Source organism: Pempheris klunzingeri, chromosome 15 (genome assembly GCF_042242105.1).
Source record: "Pempheris klunzingeri isolate RE-2024b chromosome 15, fPemKlu1.hap1, whole genome shotgun sequence".
Taxonomy (NCBI): Eukaryota; Metazoa; Chordata; class Actinopteri; order Acropomatiformes; family Pempheridae; genus Pempheris; species Pempheris klunzingeri.
The window spans coordinates 16690409-16710360 of NC_092026.1; the positions used below are offsets into that span (position 1 = coordinate 16690409).

At 43.7% G+C, this 19952-nt stretch overlaps 1 protein-coding gene across 1 annotated transcript; it reads right to left on the reverse strand.

Annotated features, from left to right (window-relative positions):
* Positions 1–7006: 7006 nt before the first annotated feature.
* Positions 7007–19780, reverse strand: mmp14b (matrix metallopeptidase 14b (membrane-inserted)). Its single transcript, XM_070844739.1, has 10 exons — positions 19180–19780; positions 12516–12664; positions 12258–12380; positions 11387–11694; positions 10744–10905; positions 10086–10246; positions 9867–10005; positions 9555–9705; positions 8510–8625; positions 7007–8394 (listed from the first exon to the last, which is right to left on the reverse strand). Exons 1-10 carry the CDS (start codon positions 19276–19278, stop codon positions 7946–7948), a joined length of 1857 nt encoding a protein of 618 aa, XP_070700840.1. The 5' UTR covers positions 19279–19780; the 3' UTR covers positions 7007–7945.
* Between the last annotated feature and the right edge of the window lie 172 nt (positions 19781–19952).

Genomic DNA, 19952 nt, shown 5'->3' on the forward strand with positions numbered 1-19952 from the left:
CAGATTGGCTTTGTTGTGTAATTTCTTCAATGCTTCCAGTGATGATGACTAGAAAATGTTTCATTTACTGGGAATAGTCAAGTTGATGAGCACATTCTACAAGTTAAATCTGCGATTACCTTTTGGATCCACAAGGTGTCAGTCACACCACATTGTGGCCCATCTCAGCACTGGCATTTAATTCAAGGGGAATGACTTGATGCAGGCAAGTTAAAACTAAGAATATAAAAGTATGGTGAGGACACGCTGATCTGCCACCAACTTTACAGTTTCTATATTGTAAAATCCCCCAAGTGAATGCCATGTCACGCCTAAGACCAGTGGCATTTTCTTTCATTTAACATTTAAGCGATTCTTGTGGTTTTCACCAACTTGGGACCGTTTACCCTCTGTACTGTCTATCTCTGTGTTACCCACCCTGCCCTTCTCTCAGTCTGTTGTAAATCATGTATTTACCCTCTTCCCTCTTCTGTTCCATCTCTCCAGTCTTGACGTTGATCCTGCAGAGCTCAGCAGTGCTCCTATGTAATTACAGCCCTTTGGTCGCTGAGCATAACATTTTTCTGCACTGATGCAACTCAGTGTGTCTGGACTCTGAGGACCAGTGAATCCCTCACCCTGGCATCTCTCTGGCAGCCCAAGAGACCTTTCTAACTGAGGCAGCCAAGTTTGGGAATGGGAGTGCTGGAGAAAGATATTGTCTTTCATCTCAAATGACTTGTTTGTCTGGCATGCAGAGGATACTTTTGTGAGGAGCAAAGCTTCTTCCAGGCAGCTGGATGTTTTGAAGATAAGCTGAACTTTGGGGCATGGTGTGTTAAATGCAAGGCAGGACTGGGGTAATGACCCTGTCAATAAGCCTACAATATTAGGGCAATGAGTTGCCACGAGATTAAAGGTTCAAAGGAGCCACCACAGCCCTCAATACACTCCAGATGTTGAATGGATGAGCAATGAAATATTTTGCTGCTAGAGGTTAAATATGAAGTTTTTTTTTTTTTAGTCTGGAATTTTAAAAAAGAAAATAATAATTGTTCTCTTTTAAAGGACGAATTTGCTCAACAAATCACAGGGCGGTGTACGTGTTAGATTGACAAAAAAGGTCTAAGGGTGGTACTAACTGGAAAGGAGTTATCCTCTGCTAGAGCATAAACGTACCAGGAAAATTATAGCATTGCACCCTGTAGATTTTAATGTTTTCTAAAGTTGACTGTTTGACCTAAACCTGCAATGATTTTTTATTTTTTTTGGCCACTGTAGGGCAGTAAAACAAGCTGAAAGCATTTCCGTGTGTAAAGTTGTGGCAAAAAAGTTAAATGTGTTGTTTTTTCCGCCAAACAGCCCTGCGTCACTACTGAAAATGATGATGTGAGTTCCCATTTGCCCTTTTTTAGTTCACTATTGTAGGAAGTCTTCTCCACTGACGTTTGGGACAAACCGGACGACTATCTGAAAGTTAGAACGACTGGACAAACTACATGTTAAGGTTGTTCCCTCCAACTCTCACCAATTTTTTTTAAAACTCTGACAATCAGGAAGGAGCATAAGCCTTATGGCGGAGTAAATACACCAGAGAGCAAACGCACTGACCCCACAGGTCAGTAATGACTGCAGATCCAGTGGGAACCGTCCTGAACCTGCCCAAGCTCTGTGGAATGCCAGACTCGGTGAAAAGGCTTCCTAGTGACTCTAAAGTGGAACAGCTGGACAGCACCGTGTCCACACACACGAAGAGATGATTCAAAACAATGTTTCTACAGTTGTAGGTGTTTTACAGAACCAGTAGTGACAGCTGTGGGACCACCTGTGTCCGCTGTGGAGCTCAGGTCAGTGGTAAAGGCCTCCACGATCAGCCAGTCAGCTGAGCAAGGCCGCTCTTATGCTGTCGAGTGGGCAGTAAAAACAATATGTTTTCGCTCTGTAAGCAGTCCCCCTCCTCCACCTCCCCTCTGCCCAGCCCTCCCCTCCTCAGTGTAACCACATAGGTCTTTGTGTCCAGCACTGTTAGGAGCTCAGCACAGAGGCCCGCTGAGCTCCACTTTCAAAGGCAACCTCTGATGTGGCCTTTCTGATCTCCGCGTGTCGAGCTGACTTTCCTCTTACTCTCCCCTGACTTGGAGTTTTTCTTTCTCTGTCTGTATCCTATTTACTCATGGTTTCCCTCACTGTTGCTCTCCCTCTTATAGATTTCCTTTTAGTCTCTGACTGAAGGGAAGCTGGTCCGTGTCATGAAAACATGAAAAAGACTTTGGAGAGATGATGAAAGACGGCGACATCTTGATAGTCAGTCTTAACACTCCTTGAAGTTCAAACTTCCCTTGATATGTACACACCCTTCCCCCTCCTCTTTCAGTCCTCTCCCCTTTTCTCCCCCTCCTCTTTGTGATGACATGTATGTGCTTATGGAAACCAGATGGGCCCGATTGCGATGGAAGAGGCGGTGTGCGAGAGAGAAAAACCAGGCATGAGGTTGTATGATACTTCATTAACAGAGGGTGAGGAGGAACAATAAGACGTTATGTTGACTGCTGTATATTTAGATACAGTCACAATCCTGACTAGGCCCTCAGCGAAGCAGGGGGTTTTCCTTGTGGATATGGCTGGGTCAGGGCGAGGGTAGCTGGGCTGGGAGAGTCTGAATCAGCATCTCCTATGATGGAAGTGTTTTTCTGCTGGGCTTGGGAAACCATGCCATATGAGACGGGGTTTAAAAAAACACCAACCTAAAGAAGCTGAAATGTTGATTGTTCAACTTCCTTGCACCTGTGCTTCTTTCACCCACACAATGCCCCCCCGACATTTATAAAAGACTGCTCCCACTGCACCACGCCCGATTCAAAGTGCAGACATTGTGTTACAAAAGTGGGCATGCAGCTTTAAACTGTAAGCTTTGAGCAGATTCAGCACTGAGGGGGCAGACACTGTCGAAACCACATGGCTAAGAAAACAAAGATCTCAAATCGTACAGTTGATAAAATCCACAGTGAAGCAGAGAAAACTCAGATTGGGACATGTTGGGCACACAAAAAAAGTTATGTTGAACTAATAAGGAAAGTAATATTCCATGCACAGCTCCATGTGTAGCTAAATGGAATAGTAAGATGCAGACACGGCGGAAAAAAGTATTAGGTATTGATCCCTCTCTTTCTTTGGCAGTGAACACCACAAATAAGTGTGTGAGTGTGTGTGTGTGTGTGTGTGCGTGTGTGACAGAGCGAGAGAAAGAGAGCAGCAGCTCACAAAAACTCTAGTACCGTGTACACTGGTTTAAAGGCCAACCTTTTTCTCTATTGTTAAAACAGAGCAAACCCCCACCGAGGCCAGCGCACATTTCGCAGCATTTTAACACGTCATAGCGCAGAAGACACAGGTGTAATTAATAACCTTAATGATGGCTGCATTCCATTCATGTCAGCCAATTTCAAGGCCCTGGTATTGAGCTTCCTGGCTCACCGGCATGGCTTACGGGGCCTTTTAAATGGAATGAAGCAATGGTGAAATGTTATTGGTTACACGTGTGCTTTCCTTGCTGTGACACACCAGAATGTCTGCTGTAAAAAAAAAAAAAAAAACGGTCTATAATCTCACCAGTTAGTAATTCGGTTCGCTGTCATCATCATGTGGAGGGCCAGCTGATTACAGCGGTGCTCTGAAATCAAATCAACTTTTCATGGCATCGCTAAGAAAGTTTAGTATGTAAGAAATGCATACTGTATGTATGGATGGCCACAACATCTATTTGATAATGTTTCTGAGTTTAGGCTGGGTCAAATTATTTGGGTTACAGACACATTTTTCGACTAAATGGTCTCTGGCTTAGCTACCAATTCAGATCCAACAGAATAGTTAGACTCTACAGCCGTGCCGCCAGCTCTGATAGGCTGTACTTTACTTTACTTTAGTGCTAATGTCAGCATGCTAACATGCTCACAATGACGATGCTTATATGCTGATGTTTAGCACGTATAATGTTTTCGACGTACAACATCTCTTACTTTAGCATGTTTGGGTGCTAACTTTTGCTAATTAGAGTCGAGCACAAGTACAGCCGAGGCTGCTGGGAATTAAGTTTGTAGTATTGATGATGACACTGGATGAAAAGTTAAGATTGTTACAGTGCGTTCGAGTAGTGAAGTTCAGGGTAATCAATCCAATATTTTTTGAGACAGGCAAAGTCGCCAAGGTCAGTAAGTTACTCTGACTGGGAAACATGAATGTCTGTACACATTTTTCATGGCAACGCTTCCAATAGTTGTTGAGACATTTCAGTCCAGACAAAGATGGTTGACGGACCTACCCACATCACTAGTGTCACTAGTGTATAAAAAAAAAAAAAGGGCATGGGAGAAACACTGGCATGCCATTGATGAGGCAGAAAGACTCAAATTGCATCATAGGAAGTGCACAATCCTTTGTTGCCTGTTGTGACCATTTTTAAAAAAAATTAATCTGTCACAAGTTTCTCAACTTTATAAAAGTGCGACAAAAGTTGGTGGGTTGTCTCTTTAAAGAGTGGAAAACCCAGCAGAATGGCTCATTTGTTCACACAGCGTAAACAAACGAAACAAAAGGCCCTTTAGCTCCTATCTGTGCACGAGACGTGTATTTGGTTGTGTGTGAGAGTCAGAGACAGTGACTGCAGAGAGAAACCCCCAGTTCCTGTTTGTTGTATTAGTGCTTGGTGCAAGATGTGGCAGAGCTTTAACTGATTCAAATGAAAACCATGTGTAACCTATATAGCTCACAAGTTCTCTTAAGAAATGCCCCTTTCCATCATCCCACATCCTTGTTACCGGGCAGACTGCAGCACTAGCCGTTCTCTGTTAATCATTCTTTCTCATTTAGTGGGAAGGTTACTCAGTCATCTCTCTGAGTTTGGTCCTGCAATTACACTATGATGTTCGGGTTGGCTATTATGAAACACAATAACCAAGAGCAGGACTTCCCCTGTTTGGAAGTTTCCATTCATCAGCCTGCAAGCTACACACATGCCAACTGAAACAGGCACAGGAAGTGTCCAGCATAGAGGAAGACATAAAAGGAGCCTGTTAATGACGTTTAATGTAGACAGAGAGATGAGATGTTGAGATTAGTGGACGTGATGTGAAGCTCTTGGCATGGAGGAGTTTATGTTTGTAGATTTTGTGTAAAGCACACAGTAGCACTGAAATCAGGACTGTAAAGTACATTTTCATTCATCTGGGTGAAGTGCAAGAGACAGAGGAGCAGAGGTTGCTGGAACGGGCCGGGGCATTGTGGTGTGGTCTTTTGTTGGGCTTTGTGAAACAGAAGTGAGTCATTTCGCAGACAGCGAAGAAAAGCTCTCCAGTTACACAGAGAGAGGAGAAAAGAGAGGACTGTGGGGAAGATTTATGCTGAGGCGATTCTTTTTTTTTTTTCACTCCATAAAATCAGCTGGAGAAGACAGAAAACATCAAATAGTGACCAGCAGATAAATGCCACGGACATGATTTGAGCAAGGAAAACACCCTGCACCAATGAAGACACGTGCAGAAACCTGCAGAGGAGAAAGAAAACTCTCAAAACACACAGTTTTCCATACTTGTTCTTTATTGTGACCAAGTTTTAAAGAAAGCCAATTAAACAGATCCACACAGGCTCCCATCCCCCACCCCCTCATCGCCGTGTCCCGCTGTGTGTCTGGCCTACATGATGCAGTTGGAATTCCAGATGTTGCTCATGGAATTCTGCTCCATCTCTGGCCTCCAAATGTGACTTAACCCTCCTCACTCCTCCTTCATCTCCTCCTCCTCCTCCTCACCCCCCCACCAAAAAAAAAAAAAGCCTCATGACTTCTCTCTCGCTCTCCAAAACACTACAGCAAAGTGGAGACAAATGGGCGCCCTCAATCTTTTCGGCACAATAGGAAAATACCTCATCATTTCAATTACATAAAGCCCCGTTGCTGTAATCATAGCATATCATAGGGGCCCTGACCCCCACCCACCCCCACCCACTCTCTTTCTCTCACAGTCATCTTTACAGTGAGTCTGATGACTGCACGGCGGCTGTTCATTAGTGGGCTCATTAAGGAGTGGGGAGATGCCTAAGTTTGCTGTTTGAGCTTTTATTGGCTCATGGTGGATGGGAGTGCACACACACAGTGCATAATGCACAAATAAAGGCATTTATAGCTGTGCAAAACATGCATGAGAGCATGTTTGTATTGCTATACTCGTGAGGACCTGCAATGGCCACATTCACTCTCTGGGCCCATTAGAAGAAATGATTATCAAGTCCTGAATCCAAACCTTCTTTAAGAAAAGACCACGTCCCCCATTATGCATGATTTTCCTCATCTTACTCTTGTGGGGGATTTTTGGTCTTCATAAGTATATAAACACTAACACACACACACATACGCCCTCTCTCTCCAACCGTATAGCTGAGATATGTTTTCCTGCTGTGCAGCAACGGCTTTGCACAATCGTCTTCATCCCTGTTTCTACTTAAGCTTTGGATTCGCTCCGCATTTTCCGACCCAGTTTCTGGCCTGCCAGTTTCCAAGCCCCAGCAACTCAGAGTGGTGCAGTTGGGGAGCAAGAAACCTGGAGGTCCAGGAAGACTGGGGAAGAGCAGGCGGAGAGGCGATGTGATCATTTTGAGAGGTAAGGACGAAGAGCTGGATTACATGAAAGCTGTCAGACCTAAGTTAAAGTAGCACAGCGTTAAAGTGAGTGAGTGGCTCCGTTTCAGCTAAAAGCAGTTAACACCAAGACGGCATAAAGGGAGGAGGATCAAGTGAATGATTTACTAAGTGAAAATCAAAGCACAGGAAGCCTTTTAAAATTACTTTATTTAGTAAGTAAAACTGAAGAATATAAGTAAGAACACACACACACACACATCTCATTGAGAAAACTAGACCATCATTATCATTATCACTAGTATCATTATCATTGTTGTTAAACTGCTTATTAACCCCTGACTAGTAATGTAGCACCATGATTTGGAAACTGTAAACAAGTACAATGACAAAAAGGAGTCATTTTCAGATCTTCAATTTATTTTCATTCGAGATGGATTCAAGGTAAAAAAAAAAAAAAACAATCAAGTTTCAAGAATACATAACCCCCTTCCCCATTCACTGTCCCCACAAATATAAAATTAAGGCCACTTTCAAAACTGCATGTCACTGTCCAGCAGGACTTTTTAATGACAATGTACAAAAACACATTCTTTACACAGAGGACAACAACAAAAATAGTAATAGTCATAATAATAATGACATCATTTATAATAATAATCAGCACTAAAGACATTGATATAAAAAAGGGAAAGACACGGGTTGCATTATTCGCTTGCTCGCTCTGATATGAGTGATCTCATGCTTCATAAGGACGTGAGCTAATGTTTTGTTTCCTCTTTATGGTCCATGTTGGCTCTGACACGTCTCTTTACTGGATAATTTAAAAACACAATGACAACGCTGCATTGTGGTTTCCAAATGTGTGTGTTAATGTGAATGTGTGCAAGTTAACAAGGGGGAGGAACGAGCTTTCAAACACGCTCTTTGCTTACTCGAGGGAACATGCTAGAATGGCCGTCATGAAGATGCAGGTTTGAAGCAGAAATTCACAAGGACACCGACCACTGACAAAAACTAAAAATAAGACATTGAAAAAGGCTAAAACAAACAGCAAAGAGCTGGCGTCAGTAACCACGAGGAGAGAGGCAGAGACAGATGAGAGCAAAAAAAGAAAAAAAAATGGAAGGGTTGAGTGGTTGAGAGATAGAGCAAAAGGAATCTGGCAGTGGTAAGAATATTTGAAAATGTAGGTCTGGTGCTTTTCCTTCTGCTCTTTCTCCAGTTCTATCTTTTTTTCTCTCCTGCTCCTATTTTCTGGGTTTGACATTTCCTTCCACTTTTTCCTCTCTTTCTCTACCCGTCGTCCTCGCCTCTCTCCCTCTCCTCCTCCTCCGTCTACACCTTGTCCAGTAAAGATCGTTGGCAGTAGAGGAGTCGGCGTGGGGTACCGTACCGACGGAAAAACACCAAGGCTGCCAGCGTCGCAATCACGCACACCAGCAGGAACAGTGGCACCACCACCGCCGCTGCTCCACTGCCGCCACCTATTCCCTCCTCCTCATCCACTTCAATAATGATCACCTCCGTATCCTCATCCTTCTCCCTCTCCCTCTCCCTCTCCCTCTCTCTATCTCTAGTTCTGTCCTTATCTTCCCGCTCCTTGTCCTTCTCCCTCTCCTTGTCCTTGTCGTGTCCACCTCCGCCTCTTCCTCCGTCCGTCTTGGGGTCTTCGTTGGGGCAACCCATCCAGTCACGAAGGGCTGATTTGGGGTATCCTGGCTCCACGCGCATCATCTGGTTGTTGAACTTCCAGTATTTGTTGGCTTTGTAAAAGTAGGTGTACGCTGACGGGTGGAAGAAAGAACTGAATGAATGAAACAGACCTGAACTTCAACAAGTATCTGTTCACACTAGACTGTCAGAAAATAATGTAGGCGATAGCATGCGTAGCTCTCTTACATTGATCTTTGCTCATGAAGGCTGCCTTGATGTTGTCAGGCACTCCCTGCCACACACTAACAGATTTTGGATAGCCATCGTCAACGGACCGGGATTCTTCATTGAAGCGGTAATACCTGAACAAAGAATGGGAGGGGAAAGGTAAGGAGAGGCTGTGGTGAGTTAGTGGTCACAATCAGAGCCCCAAAAGACTTGACCTGACTTCACTTGGACTTGCCCCAAAAGACTTGAGACTGAACTTGAGACTTACTTGATCCACAATTGAACTTGCACTAAAACACTTGAACTCTGTTCTGACAGACTTGAGACCTGACTTGGACTTTACCTAAAACGGACCTGGCACTTGACTTTGACTGGTCTCACATGACTTGAGACTAGACTTGCCCTAAAAGGCTCAAGGTGAGATTGCAACTTTCTTCAGGCTTGAGGCTTTACTCAGACATGCTCTAAAGGACTTGAGACTTCTTGTGACAGACTTTTTTTCAGTGACTTTTCAGCTCTTGGCCCCTAAAACTTAAAAAATGATTCAGTGCATGTTTCTGCTGAACTAAACCACTTGGCAGGCCACACAATTAGTGTTGTTTCTGCAGAAATATGGCAGATGGCTTGGTGTTAACTCTTCCATTAGCCAGACTTCTGCAGGTCTGAAGAGACTAACACAAGGACTAAACCTGATGTCTGATTTTAGGGAATATGCACTCTCAGCTGTTTTAAAAAAGCATTCTGGGACATTGTTTATGTGGGTGGCTGTTTGCACTGCAATCAGTGACTGCTACATTTTTATGAGAATGACTATGTGTAGTTATGGGGAGGCGTTCCTCAAGGTCTGTTTCAGTGTTTAAATGAGGAGCAAGTTTGTAATTCAGGATAAGTGACTGACCTCAAGTGTTTGGACCTTATATGGCCAACATTCAAACATGCTTTTTCTTGGCGGTGACTCAAATGGATTTTTCTTGGACTCAGTAGTTTATAAACAGCGCAGTTTCATTGGGGGTTATCGATAACACACACACACACACACGCATACACAAAGAAGATGACCAACTTGTTTGCTCTGAAGAAAAATGTCTGTCCAGTGGGGGTGTAGAAGAGAGCAGCATCAAGTCGATCTTTAGGAAGCCCGCTGCCCATTTCTTTCAGAGTCTTAGGGTAACCAGAATCCAGAATTGACTCGGTGAACACCCAGTACCTGTCCCCTGGAGAGAGGGTGAGGCAGAAAGAAGCAGAGTGGGCACAGGCAGACACCAAAACAGACAATGAACACATATTCATTGTGAGTGATGACTGAGTTGATGATGACTGCTTTTAAAAGGGAAATATTTAAAATGTTTCGTCAATATGTCAAAACCAGACATACCTTTAAAGAATGCGAATTTCCCATCTTCCCTTTCAAAAGCGGCATTGACATGAGTGGGCAAGCCCCTCCAAAAGTGACCAATCGGCATGGGGTATCCATCTAGCACGTGGTTGTTGCGTACCCTCCAGAACCATTTATCCTGAAAGATTACAGCGATTTACTAAAAGTCTGCGGGACAAACATTCATATCAAAAGTACAACGAGGTTTTGTGATTTCACCTTGAACACAAACATTTCTCCTCTGAGAATGCCGATGGTGTCGAAGTGTCCATCACAGATGTTTGGGCCAAAGCGAGGCTTGTCTGGTGAATATGTGGGCTGAGGGCTGTTGTTCGGCGTACGGGGTGTTACAGGAGGGGGCTGAGGGCCTGATCTAGACCCTATGTGAAAAATGACATATGAGAGTGATTTTCATAGACCTAACCTTAACCTCTAAGCATCATCTAACGCCGCTGTTAGTTCAAGAGAAACTCAACAATTCCCCATGGAGACAGTAAGTTATTGTAGTAGGAGTCGACAGAGCAAAGTGACAGTGCCAATGATCTCACAAACAAAAGGGGGTTTGGTGCAAAGTTAAAAAAAAAAAATCAGTTTTATGCATCATTGGAAAGATATACAATTTACTTTTCTTTTTTTTGCTGTTGCTTTAACTCTTCAGAGTCTCGGAACGCCCGTCGGCGTCAAAGATACAAACACAAAGAAAGCAAGCTAAACAGTGTTAATGGGAAACACAAAGGTAAAATGAAAAGTAGTAAAAAATGGCCATTTTACCCCAAGACTCTGGAGGGTTAAACACTTCATTTCACACAAGTTACAACAAGGCATAAACGAGTTCTATTCAGACAGTGATGTAGGCAGTGAATTGTCAACCACTCACCATAAAGTTGCTGTACACCTCTGCGATCGTCATCAGGAAGTTGGAAGTTCTCGGTGTCCATCCACTGGTAGAAGGGCGCCATGATGGCTGAAGGGTCATTCGAGTGCTCCAGACCCAGAGCATGGCCCAGTTCATGAACGGAAACCAGGAATATGTCATTACCTGAAACATTGTCAATACAAAAACACCATTTAATATGACCTTTATTTTCTAATAAATTAGCGTTAAGTTGGAGGCATAAAACATGAGAAGTCTGACCTCATGCTGGTCAGACAATGAGGTCTGAAGGAGAGGAAGTAAATGTGGCTGTTGATTTTGAAGTGACTCAAAGGCACATTATTAAATCAAAAATAAAACAGTCTGCAGGGTCATGTGAGAATGTGTCTGACTCAAACAGCTGATGTTGCAAAGCTCTGTGTCTGCTGTACTGTAAATAAACATTTCTCCATTTCTGCAGCATTAACATAGCCCAGGGCGTTCATTCCCTCAAATGCACTTGACAAGACTGGACCTGTCGCTGCTCGTGTCTTCCTCATAACAGCAAAATTAAGTCGTGACTCCGTCCATCATCGAGTTTATGGGAATCACTAAAGAAAGAAATCCCTTCATTTATAACAGTGTCATTGTCAGCATAGAGTCTCACCTGACAGATCCTTGTTTCCAATAGTCCATGGCTCAGCTGAATCAAAGTGGGTGTCACCACCGATGCCATTACCAGGAAAATAGGCATGTGCCAGGAAGCCACCCTCGCCATCGAATGGGCTGCTATCACCATGGAAACCCTCAGCGAAGAAGAGCATAATGTCGGCAAACTCTTCCACCTTGTCCCGAATGTAACTGTAGGGGATTTCCCGGAAACGGAGGGGGGTGACACTCTCCCACACCTTGAAGGCATTCCTGATGGCCTCGTGGGTCTCGTACTCACCCACTTTTGGGGTGTAGTTCTGTATACTGAAGAGTGTGTGGGTGTGTGAGGAGGAAGGGTGGGAAAAGTAAGACATGGAGTCATTTCCTCTTTGTAGGAAAACAAGTTTACTTGCTGAAACCTCATTAGTTTGTGTTTTCACCACAGATTGCATACAAGAAGCGGACAAAGCCACGCGACGTCTCTGGTTCATGGAGTACTGTTTTGAAGCTTCGAGTTGGCCATTACGGCCATTGCCATCTTGGTTTTTTGGAGCCGGAAGAGTTGTGATTGAAATCATAAATTCATTAGGAAGAAATTTACTGATGTAATAAATCAAGTGAGAAGGAGGGTCATTTTCTCATCAGTAGAGTCGCCCCCTGTCTGCCTTTAGAAAGAAAGCAGAATTAAGGCACTTTTGTATTGGCTTCACTTTACAGATGTGGGAGCTACGACCGCTTCTCATATGCAATCTATGGTTTTCACATGGGTTACTTAGGTACAAGCATCAAACTAATCAACAAAAAAACATAGTGTACAATAGTTTTAGGTTATGCTCCATCAAGCCTCCGAAGTTGCAACACATTCACTTGAAGCTTTACTAACTCACGAGAAAGTGATGTCATTTTTGTTCCATTTCAGGCCCTGGATGGCGTATCGCTTCCTCCTCAGGTTACTTTTCAGCTCGGCACCAAACTTATCTGGCACGCCACAGCGTGGTCGCTTCATGGCTCTGCCAAAGACACGACATAGTCCAGTTACAACGAGGTAAGAAATCTAATTTAATATGAATATTGGCCTGCAGGTGACCCTGTTTGGAAGCTGTATGTTTGCCACATGTAAAATAAAGTTGTATAAAGGTGCTCACTCAATGGTCTTTGGGTCAAAAGTGCCGGTGATGGTGAGGCCGTAGAACCTCTGCATGGCGGCGATGGCTGAGGTGACGGAGTGAGGGGAGCGGAGGGCGTGGGTCCTCATGTCCCCTGGGGGCAGGTAACCATACTGCTGCAGCCATGACTTTAAAGCGAAGCAAAAAGGAGACAAGAGCGTGAGTCATGAGGAATATTGCAAAATCAAACCTAGGAAACTCCGGTCTTTGTATGGAGAGAGAAAAAAAGGTTCAATTAGAAACAAAACAACAACACAGAGACATGTCATATCTTGCCTAATTTTTGTTTTTTTATCAAAGCTGAATGAGGGTAAAGGAACTATTAGGTAGGATGTTGATTATGAGTTACAGGGACTACAAGTCCGGGATGTTTTTATGCGGCTGCAGCAAAAACACATTCCGCACTGACAGCAAAAATAATGCCTTTCTGTGTTTTGGTAACTGGATATTTGGAGATCATTTCCAGCACCTGGCGTGTCTCCATTTAATGACTAAACACAAAAGCTATTCAACCTTCAACATTCAGCTCCCCAGTGATAGCTGATTCAAACTAAAGTCAACACGAAACCATGATACCGAGCTTAAGCCCCAAAGAAGCGTCAAACAAAGACAGTTCAGGTTTCACGAAATACTCTGAAAGTGACCGAGGAAATCCCCTCAAATAGTAAAAGATTAACTTCGGTTCTGTAGCTACTTGTCCGTGTTTCACCACAGATTGTGACGGCTAGAGCGGAGCCCTTGACTGTTGTTGAGTTTGTACATGAAGAAAGTATTACTTTGAAGCCCTTCAAGCACATTTTATGATGGTCACTGGGTTCTCCAGGCCTGCAGATCCCTCAGTCTCAGCTCAGCTTGACCTTACTTTCCCCTGCAAACCCATTTCACTGCGGTGCTGGTTTGACATCTGGACCTGTGCCAGCGGCTTCGCTCCGCACCTCTCCCACACAGCTTCTCCTAAACCCTTCCCCTCTCAAACTGGAGCCGAAGAATAACACTGAGGTTATTGTGAGCGCAGTGAAAACCAAGACCACTTTGGTATTCTACTGTCACCTCATGTGCTTGTAATGCACTTTGTTGTTTGTGTACAGTATGGGCTCGACTGATAGAAGTAATCCGTCTTTTTTTTGGAAGGAGGGGTGGTTCCTCACACGCTAGGGCTTCATGTGACGTAACGTAATGTGATCCGTTATTTGTTTTGGTTAGTTCTGATTAAAAACCGTAAGGCACCGTGGTCGTTTGTGCAGAGAAGGGGATTGAGAGAAAGAAGAGTGAAAGATAGGGAGTGTCCCAGGGTGAGACTCAGGCCTTGGGCAACCTCAGCCAATGTCTCCAGTCGAGCAGCAGCGTCAGTCAGTAATTTAACTGGGAATTTCTTCCTCCTCGCATCCAAACCTCAAAGTCAAACTCTTCCCCCCACGTCCATGTCTCTGTCTTCGCCTCTTCACTCCACCCCTTCTCCTCTCCTCTCCTCTCCTCTCCTCTCCCTCATCCCTCTCTTATGGAAAACCCAGAGACTTGAGGGTAAATACTTATGAACAACCACACCCAGAGCCACTCAATTATCTTCTACTAAAAGTTGCTAAATACAACGAAAGCAGAATATGTTTAACTGCCTCGTTTCAACATTTTTGCGCTAATGACGTGCCGTACAAAGCAAGTGTGAGCAAGAAGTGCTGACAAAGATAACCTGAATGTGCTCTGGCCCCGCATGACTATGCTTGTGTGAGTTTGAGCAGGAGTGAATGGCAGAATGGCATTTTGGAGGCCCTTGAAGGTCTAATCGCTCCCTCTCTGTCCGTCCTAAAGAGACATGGAGGTCTCAGTGTTTAGACTTCACCCCTGAATGAGCCCTTTCTGGTTCTGACTCACCCATGGAGCTCCAGTGGACACATAAAGACTCACTGTTTGCCACTGTTGCAGCACATCCACATGAGCGGGAAAGTCAAACAAAAACTTCTCAGAGATCTCAGAATTGGATGTATTTCACTGAATTTCAGAAAAGGGGGAGTTTAAGGCTTGATTTGACTGTGCTTGAAACCTTATTCTTCTCTTTTACACATTCACTGGGCCTATGTTTTCGTTTCTGCTAAATCCTAACTTCGCCCTCAGCTCAGTCAAAAGGCTGCTGTTGAATGACACTGAGCATTTGTTTTAACTGTAAGGCTCCCACACTCCAGTCATGGGTCCCTCAGGTGACTTGACAAAGTCTTATTCAACGTTGCACTAGGCTATTTTTGACCACGCTAATTGGTTGAGTAACTAAAGCAGTAGCAGAAAGAGGAAATGGTCACTATTTACAGTGGCAAAGGAGATGACAGCCCGAGCTAATACAGTCTTTTGATGTAGAGCAGTGGTTCACAACCTTTTTGGTCAGTTGCACTCCACCAACCCTATCCGATGAACTCAAATACCCCTTCATTTACAGCCCATAATCTCAATTATTTATCCATTATGTTTATTTAATCATTTCAATTTCTCATCTATTACTTTTAGTTAACTATTTAAACTGTTATTCACATTTCTCACTATCTATTTAGCTATCTAATTTGAGCTATTTCACGTCTATCCATTACTTTAAGCTAACTGTTTTAACCATTAATCCATTTATCCATACATTTATCCAGCTATTTCACCATTTATCTATTATTTTTATTATTTCCACTGTTTATCCAGTGCTTTACGCTAACTATTTTTAGTTTTTATCTATTACTTTTAGCTTTCTATTTTAACCAAGTATCCATTACTTCTACCTGACAATTTGAAGTGTTTATATCCATCACTTTTCGCCTATTCTTTCTATCCACCAGTCTTAGCTTACTGTCTGCTCGCTTGCTGACTAGATTTCCAGCACTCTTAAAACCTGGCGGTCACAGCTGAATGACAGGACCTCGGTTAGGAATCACTGATTTACATTTTAGTGCTAAAGTCACTCTTGTTCCCTTGCTTTTTAACAAGGCACAGACGTGAGAGAAGCACGGAGCAAAGTCCAAATCCATGACTTTGAGGTGAAGGGAACAGATCGCTCACATGCAGTGATGTGACTTTATTGTTTAATGGAATATATACAAGAATCAAACACCGGTTGCTATGGATGTTGGGAGGCAGAGCGCTCATTTTGCATAGGATGAGAGAGGGAGGAGGAGGGATTGCATTTCAGAGAAGAAAGAGAGTCAGTTGTTCCGTTTGGTGAGGGCCAATGGAAAGAAACTCTGGTCAACAGCGATGGGAGTCCAACTGAAGCATGCTGGGTATACAGCACACACACATAGCTCCTCATTACACATCCACCCGGTCCGCCCAGAGAGCTGCAGTGTTATGTCAGATGTCATAAACGTATGAAATTACTGCTCCCACTTGACTTGCAACAGCTCGACATTGGCTGTTAGCGTGTGACTGTGTGTGTCTGTGTGTTTCCGAGTGTAGGAGGGAGTTTGTGTGAGGCTAATGCTGCTCCGCTAGGAAAACACTGCTAGCCCCTCTGGTCAGGAGCTCCTCATCGCACATGTAGAAAGGTCTTTAAGTGTGTGTGTGTGTGTGTGTGTGTGTGTGTGTGTGTGTGATCCTCCAGCAGCTGTCTATTGAAACAACCATTCTCCAGCTGCCAACAATAAAACCTGGTGACAAAGCAGTGGAAAAACACACATATCTGCCAATGTCGTTTGAGCAGTAAGTCAATCCTAAACTATTCTCAACGTCTCTGGGAAGAAAAAAAAAAAAAGAAAAGGCCTCCCCAAAGTTTGGCTCATTGCTTGCTTCCTTTATGAACAGGAAATGAGCTAATGACTTTGTGTATTACCGTATTTCCTGTAACACCTCCTATCTTTTCTCAGGGAGGTTGCCCTCAGGCCACCCACTGGTGATCTTTAGGATGTGGCTTTGTCTGAAAACTACATGCCTTTCCTTCCTTTCTTCCTCTGAAGAACTAGTAAGACATCCAGATGGGACTAGTGGAAAGTTACCAGTTTAACCAATCTGAATTCTCTTAAATCAAAACCTGCAGTCGTTCGGAGCAGAGGGAAAAATGCACATATTCATATGGGATGTGTGCATGTCAGCTATGATTTACATCCTGTTCTTTGCAGCTGGATAATTGCTTCTTTTCGCAATTGGGAAATGTCTTTTTCCCAGATTGCATCACTCCCATCACGACAATGTCTTCCCTTGTAGTCATCAACAGCCTCCTCACTGTCCTTCTGCTTTGCTTTCATCATCTCATTTATCTTTCTTCATAGTAAATGACCTCAGCTTGTAGCCATTTCTCTGTGCATAAGAAAAGATCCATACACATATTAGAGAACATGTGTGTGAGTGTGTACGTGTGTGTTACATGCAGGTGGTTGCTGACACACCAAGGTGTTTTTAGCTGCGAAATAAGAACCCACTGCCCACTTCCTGTCTGTGCCACAGACCACAGGACGTGACCTCGACCTCGACATCCTTACAGCCCCCGACTATTCATCTCACCAGCTTACAACCACTCACTTAGTTAGACTTATTGTTAATTAAAACACAAACATCCTACTCAATAGCGGAACTGTGCACTGTTGCTGGTGACTTGTGGGTTTGTGGAGGAAACATATGAGATCAGAAACATCCTCTGTTTGAATGAAATAAATAAAGACGCAGAAAGCAGTGGTTTCATAAAAGGGTAATAAAAACAGAGGAGGTGAATCACTAAATGACTATAAACTTATTGAACCAACACACTTTCCAGGCCACTTCAGGCTGAATCTACACTTCAGTTTCCACAGAAACTTGATGGTCTTTCCACGTAAAAGCCAACCAGTAAGCCTACTTTTTTGGACCTTAAATATGTTGCAGCTTTTCTTTTTGTCAATGATGAAAAACAAAGATCAACTCAAAATAAAACAGACTCTAAAAACAGGATCTGCCAAACATGTTCACTCTCATCTTAGTTATGTCCTTCACCGAAGTTGTTTAGAATAACTACAGTACAGTAAATATTTAGAACTTTATTTGTTATTTGTTGAACAGCATCAAAACAGGGTGGAAGTGTCTCAATTTAAGTGAAAGAGTTATTGTGTTCATGTAATTTGAATGCAAGTTAATTCCTTCATGGCATTTGTGTTCTTTTAACAAGTAGCCAACTGTTGATTGCTAAGTCTAACAACCGATTAAAGAAATTCTTTCAAATTTACATCCCTTGTATATCTACTGGTTTAGCCTTGGGAGAAATATATGCTCCTTTGAACACATATCACATGATAGAAATGAGAGAAATAATATCACAGATAAAAACAATCCAGCATCAGGAAACATTAATAATTAACATGTATTTGTTGATCTGGTTGACCATTAACAGCTACACTAACAGTTGTTAATGGTCGTTGGTTCCAGCCCCAGGTTTTGCTGCTCCAGCTCTTCTGTTTACATTTGATATCGCGGATTTTGCCTTTAAAGTTGACAGACTTATGTAGGTCAGCTGCATTTTATTCCACTGGTACAGCTGGAATTATTATTCCATAGGCACCGCTGTATGACTGACCTCAATCATTTAGGCCTCTCTGCTCTTGTGCAGGCACATAAACAAACCCTCACACACACACACACACACACACACACACTGATGATAGTGAAGGAAGCAGGTGTGTAGGGGTATCATAACAATGTCACTTCCTGCACACATTAGCACAGAACTTCCTGATGCTACACTGGCTGTGTGGGTGGAGGGTTGCTGACGGTGCAGACAGAACAAAGAAAACCTCAGCTCCCTCCCTGACCTACAACACTGCTTAGACCTGGTACCCCAGCCCGGGGGAGGGTTATTGGAAGCCTTTCTTGTGCAGACCTAGAGTTCAACCTGTGACGATTGTTTTTCCTCAGCTGGCTGTGGCTGGGATGCTGAACAGCCTCTCAGATATTAAAACCCACCTCCCCCCAGTCCGCTGAGCCCTAACTCAGGACAGATGTCAACAATTACATCTCCCCATCCCTCTGAATATAACTGTACCCACAACTATCAACCTCCCCCTCCTCCACTCCCACAAAAATTGCCTGTCTCTGCCCCGACCACAGTACAAGCTCATGCATTTCTCATTTGCTTTTTCTCTTGCTCTCCTGCTTTTGCCCTCTCAGCGTTTCTCTGTGTTTTCACGAGCGCTATCATCATTATGGGCTGCTTCCTCTAACCCAGGGTCAAAGCCCCTCCAGCACCCTTGTGCCAACAACAGGCAACTGTTGGAAGTTATTATCCAACAGGATACAAAGTTTCAACAAACAAACATTTTTTTCTTTCTCAAATCAGAAAACTGGTGATTGAAATCAGTAGCAGGAAAGATTCTTCAGGATACAGTTTATTTCTCAGTCACTCATAATTTAAAGTTTTGTTTTACTCTTGAACTTTAAATATCCCATTTCTTGCATGTATTATATTTAGCTTTATTCCTCAACTCTAGATTTATTTATCTGGTTTTCATTGCATATTCTGCGTTTATTTTTCTGGCTTTTTCCCAATCCTTGGATTTATTTATTGGCTTTACTCCTTGAGTCTAGCTGGCTTTACTCCTCTGCTCTGTCTTTGTTCCAACCTCCACCTTTATTCCTCACTCATGCCTCCCCTCTTCCCCTCTGGCTTCATCCTCCGCCCCTGGCGTCACTCTCCACCTGTGGATTTACTCCTCACCTCTGGATTGACTTGTCGCTCCGTCGCCCCCTGCGCGCTCAGGTGCCACACCACCGCCAGCAGCAGCAGTCTGACGAGCGATCTGAGCTCTGGTGCCATCACTTGAGTCTCCAAAAAACAATTTAAAAAAACCGGATAGGACTCCCTGTAACAGCTCACGCAAACGTCACCTTGCTATTTGTCAGAACATTATCTGTGTAAAAACTTATCCCATAAACGAATTTCCGGGCGCAACTAAGATCGACTTGTCGCAAAGCACAAAAAGACTTTCCAGAAGTTGTGCAGTTGTGCGTCTCTGCAACGTTTTACTTGAGTTGCTCAAACCATTTGTCCAGTCTGTGCATTCCTCTCGTTTTGGTGAATTTGAACCAAGTTATCAGACGTTACTAGGAGCAGGAAGTCTGAGGGAGGGGGGGACACTGGAGCTGCAGGCTGCGCGTATTTTATGTCCAAATTCGGCCTGCGCTTCGCTCCAGATGTTGCAGTCGACTTTGTTTTCATGAAGCAGTCTTAACTCCTCACTGTCCTCTCTTGCCTGTCCTCCAGTCGGCTTATTTTGATCCCCTCTTCTCTTCCTCTCTCTCCCGCTGCAGACGTGGTAGTTTTATGCTCCCCGGAGACCTTTAGCTGGAAGGCAGAGGGTTGTAAACCTCCCCTTCCTTAGTCCGCCCGCCCCTCCGACATGGAGGGCTGGAATCAACTTAGTGACCTTCGCATTAGACTTGGCACGGCTCACTCTTACCTCTTAGGCTGTGATTAAATTCCTTAATTCT

Excerpts from the sequence above, each read along its gene's own strand:
- mmp14b (XM_070844739.1), bottom strand. The coding sequence starts at position 19,278 with ATGGCACCAGAGCTCAGATCGCTCGTCAGACTGCTGCTGCTGGCGGTG. Across the intron at positions 11,695-12,257 it reads AAAAATGACATCACTTTCTC|TATACAGAACTACACCCCAA; the intron begins GTGAGTTAGTAA and ends CACACTCTTCAG. Across the intron at positions 10,247-10,743 it reads AGGTGTACAGCAACTTTATG|GGTCTAGATCAGGCCCTCAG; the intron begins GTGAGTGGTTGA and ends TTTTTCACATAG.